This window comes from Drosophila virilis, chromosome X (genome assembly GCF_030788295.1).
Source record: "Drosophila virilis strain 15010-1051.87 chromosome X, Dvir_AGI_RSII-ME, whole genome shotgun sequence".
NCBI lineage: Eukaryota > Metazoa > Arthropoda > Insecta > Diptera > Drosophilidae > Drosophila > Drosophila virilis.
Window position 1 is genome coordinate 25,471,232 of NC_091543.1, and position 4,530 is coordinate 25,475,761.

At 46.3% G+C, this 4,530-nt stretch overlaps 1 protein-coding gene across 1 annotated transcript; it reads right to left on the reverse strand.

Moving 5' to 3' along the window:
- Positions 1-245: 245 nt before the first annotated feature.
- Positions 246-4,003, reverse strand: Cyp6v1 (Cytochrome P450 6v1). Its single transcript, XM_002055180.4, has 3 exons — positions 2,610-4,003; positions 830-1,669; positions 246-755 (listed from the first exon to the last, which is right to left on the reverse strand). The coding sequence occupies exons 1-3, from the start codon at positions 3,075-3,077 to the stop codon at positions 477-479; spliced, it is 1,587 nt and encodes a 528-aa protein (XP_002055216.1). The 5' UTR covers positions 3,078-4,003; the 3' UTR covers positions 246-476.
- Between the last annotated feature and the right edge of the window lie 527 nt (positions 4,004-4,530).

The window sequence follows — 4,530 nt, forward strand, 5'->3', positions numbered from 1 at the left end:
CCTGTCCAAGGCCAGTTCGGATGACACACGGAGAGACGGCCAGTCGATCAGGCCACCTGGCTAGAGCCAAAGTGCAGGCTGGAAGCTGATAAGCTATCAATGGGCCAATGACTGGGCGAAACTGGGACGCATGAATGTGTGCGTGTGTGTGTGTGTGTGTGTGTGTGTGTGTTGAAACACGATAAAATCAACAGCGCGATTCAATGTTAAGTAACAAAAAAAAAAAAAAAAAAAAAAAAAAAATGTTGAGCGTAGCAAAGTTTATTTGAGGCATACCAAATATATATGTATTTACAATGCGGCCGAAATGGGGGGCAACTGGCGATTAGCTAAACTGTGGCAGCTGCGGCTAATGCTGTGATGCTGATGGACTTGGAACTGGCGATGGTGATGGGGATGGTGATGGGGACGGTTATGACGATGGCTATGGACACGATATGGTATTGGTGATGCGCTCTAGTCATGAGGTGCTTGTGCTATAAACAGTCAACAACTTTGAGGTAAATGCTATGCTCGCTGGCGAGTAGAGCAAATTTGGCATCGAACGTGATGCGTTCCACGGTCTTGTCGCAGAACTCGACGCGATGCTGGCGAAGAAAATAGATGAGTCCCAGTTTTATCTGTAGCTGGCAAATTGGCAGTCCAATGCAATTACGCGGCCCGGCGCCAAACGGCAGATACGACATGGGCGTCTGCTTTGATTTGTTCTCGGCGTTAAAGCGTTCCGGATCGAAGCGTTCTGGTTCTGGCCAGTACTGCAAGGGGGAACAGCAGGCAATTTTTGAATATATGTGGCAGAACGATTGAGGTATAATATGTTTGGCGTTACCTGGGGATCGTGGTGTATTGCCAGATTGGATATGAAGACGGGCATGCCGCGCCGGGCGTAACACTCGGCGTGTGGGCGCAGCGAGTAGAAGCGCTTCTTGTTGACGGGCGAGCACTCGCGTTCCAGCAGCGGCACAATTGGATACTTGCGCAGCGTCTCTTCCACAACCATTTCCAGATACTTCATACTCCCGATGAGCTCATAGCTCAGACCCGGTCCTGCGCCATTAGAACCGTGAGCAGCTGCCAGAGCGAAGGCGTGACGGATCTCACGGCGCAATCGCTCCTGCATCAGCGGCTGCTTGGCCAGCTCGTACAGGGCGAAGGACATGGTCGACGAGCATGTCTCAATGCCCGCCACTTCGAAGCTGGCCGCTTGGGCGGCCAGAAAGTCTTGATGATGCGTAAAGTGTGTCTTGTCCTGCTGAAGATCGGCCTCCTTCTTGAGCGTGAGCAGCATTTCAATGAGATCATTGCGCAGATCGCCGCCCCGTTCACGCTCCTCGATCACCAGTTGGATGACACGGCGCAGGAATTCGGAGTGCGGCTCCGTAAACAGCTTGGACCGCAACAGCGGCACCAGCTTGGGCAGAAAGAATATCACAAAGAAGTCTATTATACGGCGCACATTCGGCCTAAATATGTCCTGACAATGTGAACCGATCTCAGACTGCGTATTCCGCAGACTGTATGAACGGAGTCCAAATGCGATGCTCGCAATCATGTCTGTGTTGTACAGGTCGCACACATCCTTGATGCTCACTACGACGCCCCTGGCGGCATCGCCACGTCGCAGATCGCGGGTCAAGCGTTTCAGATACCACTCCAGATCGCAGCCAATCTAGGGTCGTTCAACGATAATTGTACATTAAAAAGCACACCGAATGCTTATATTGAATATACATATTTGTTTGGCTACACTATGCAACAAAATCTTCAAGACGCACAGTGCATGCAGAAGGGGCAGCTGTGCAAAGACTTCACCAAGTCTATCAATCAATCAAATTTCTTAAATAATTTACCAAATACAAGTATATAACTAAATTTGTACCTTGCACAAACATATATATAAATATATATATATTTCGCAAATATCGTATCGTGTAATTTACCAAATGAGTGCAGACCAACTGTATATTATTAGCACGCAACTATACAATATAGTGTATGCATATATACATATATTCTCCTATTAAATTGTTCACTATATATCGAAAATTTCATTAGAAATAAGCGGCTAAATATGATAAAGAAAAAAAAAAAACAAGTTATTCTATTGGATCATCAAGACAATAATATTTACACTATCTAAGCAATATATTTGTTGACATTTGAATGTATAAGCATGTTTAGCTTATGGAAAAATATATAAAATAAAAAAAATTCCTAACTTATTGAAAGTGTAAAGTCTATAATATGAATATGAAACCGACTGACTGTTCGTTCCTCTGGTGTCTCATTTTTCTTGAAAATCGTGTTGAACTTTGCTACAGAGGCTTCAATGACGGGTTTCTAATATATATGATATATGCTTGTTTATAGTTTACATTGGCCAGCCTATTGGAAGTGATTTGATACTTCAGATTAAACTTATAATTGGCCGTTTTGCTGAGAAACGATTTGACTGATATTTGCATATAAGAAATTCATTTCTTTTCATATTCGATTGCCTGTCCTATTAAAATGATGCAACCCACAATATATATTTATGTGCTTGATTTCGTGATTTTGTTGCACAGTGTACGTGTGTTGCTTGCTTGGCCAACTAGGCAGACACTAACCTCCTCCATGAGTGAGAACATTTGCTTGATCTTGGCGCCGGTGAAGACCGGCGAGAGTCGCGTGCGTATTTCGCGCCACTCGGGCTGCCTAGCGAAGAACAGATTCAGGGAGCCCATCTTGTCGTGGCGCACATCACATTTGGCAAACCGATTGGAGAAGCTGACAAAGTCTTCGACTAGAACGGTGCGCACCAGCTGGAGGTCGCGTATGAGCAGCGCCGGCTGATGGAACAGGTAGATGCCCACCACGGGCTCGTTGCGGAAGCGCTCGTCAAAGTAGAAGCGGCGCAGCTGCAGGGCGAACGACTCCTCCAGCTTGAGCACCTTCTTCAGGTTGCCCAGCAGATGCGTTGGCTGCACGAACTTGACGCGGCGTCGCTGCCAATAGACGTAGGTGCGGCGCGACCAAATGAACACAGCGGTCAATATGGTCACAATGCCCAGCAGTATGTTCGTGGAGTAGACCATCGCGAGTGAGCGAGACAGTGTGACCGGTGTGAGCGAGTAGGAGAGAGCGCGGGTGCGTAAGTTTGCGAGTTCGTAAGTGTTTTGTGTTTTGTTAGCTGCTGCGGGCTGAGACTGCGTCTCTGACTGCGGCGCGGTTGCGGCTACTGCTGCGCTTTAATGCGGTTGCACTGGGGCACAATCGGTTCCGTCGTGGCACGCTTGTGCCAAATACAAATAAATAAATACTTAACAAATTATATCACAATCAAGTTTTGGTCTGCGCGGCGGCCACGACGGCAACGACAGCAACGGCAATAAAAACAATGCGGCGACGTCAACAACAAAAACTGGCAAGAAGAAGAAGAATAAGAAGAAGAAGAGGCAGAAGAAGAGGAGCAGCAGTAACAGAAGAGTATCACATATACACATGCACGCCAGCACGAAACACACGCACACACACAGGCACACACATAGAACTGAGAATGGCGAGAACACAAAAAAAAACGCGCTAGCAAGCTTTACAAGCCGACGCAATAAACTGACGTGACGTCGACAACACTGCTGGCCCAACGGGCCCCAAAAACTTAAATTGCGAACACTACGCGTCGACGTCGGCGTCGCCGCTCCCGATTATCAACAAAAGCAGAATACAAAGCAAAGTCAGCGATTGACAGGCCACAACAACCGCAACTGGCGTCGCAAACGCCCCCGTCATCGTGATTAACCGCAAACAGTTCACGCTTGGCAGGGGGCAGCTAGATGAGACGGCAGCAAACAACGACTCCGCTGAGATCTACTTACGCTCTTAAAGCGCAGTCCCATCGAAATAACAACGACAAAAATTGAGCACCGGGAGAGTAAAGAAAACGCTCTCCTGAACTCGGCACATGTGCACCTGCACACTGTCCCTAGCACTGGACAATTAAAAATCATTTATAATTTGTAGATGTGTATAGTGTACATTGGCATGTACTCTTACTTAAAAACGTTTTTTTCTTGGCAGATCACATAAACATTACTTTATACGAATGTGTTTCGCAAAGCTTAAAACTAAACGTTAACATATAGTCATATATACATATATATATGTATGTATGTACATTGTAACAATTAATTAGCGGACATGTAATACATTGAAAAAAAGCCCAAGTTAGTTAGCACATTTGTACCACTGTGCGCAAGAGCCTCAACACAAATGCCGACCAAAAATAAAAGTGAATATTAAAAGCTAAACAACGATAGCCACAACACAACGGCAACACCGATAGCAACTACTCCACGTGACAAAGCTGTTCACGAAAACAAACTGCGCTCGCAAGAACCAAACACGAACAAAGCGAGCAGCAGTGAGAGTGAGAGAGTCGCCACAATATCAAAGCTTCCACGGGGCACAGAGAGAAAGAGCGAGGGTGAGAGCGCCGTTGCTGTTTTAAAAATAAACGCATGTTCACGTTAGCTCGCCTGATGTTCTTAT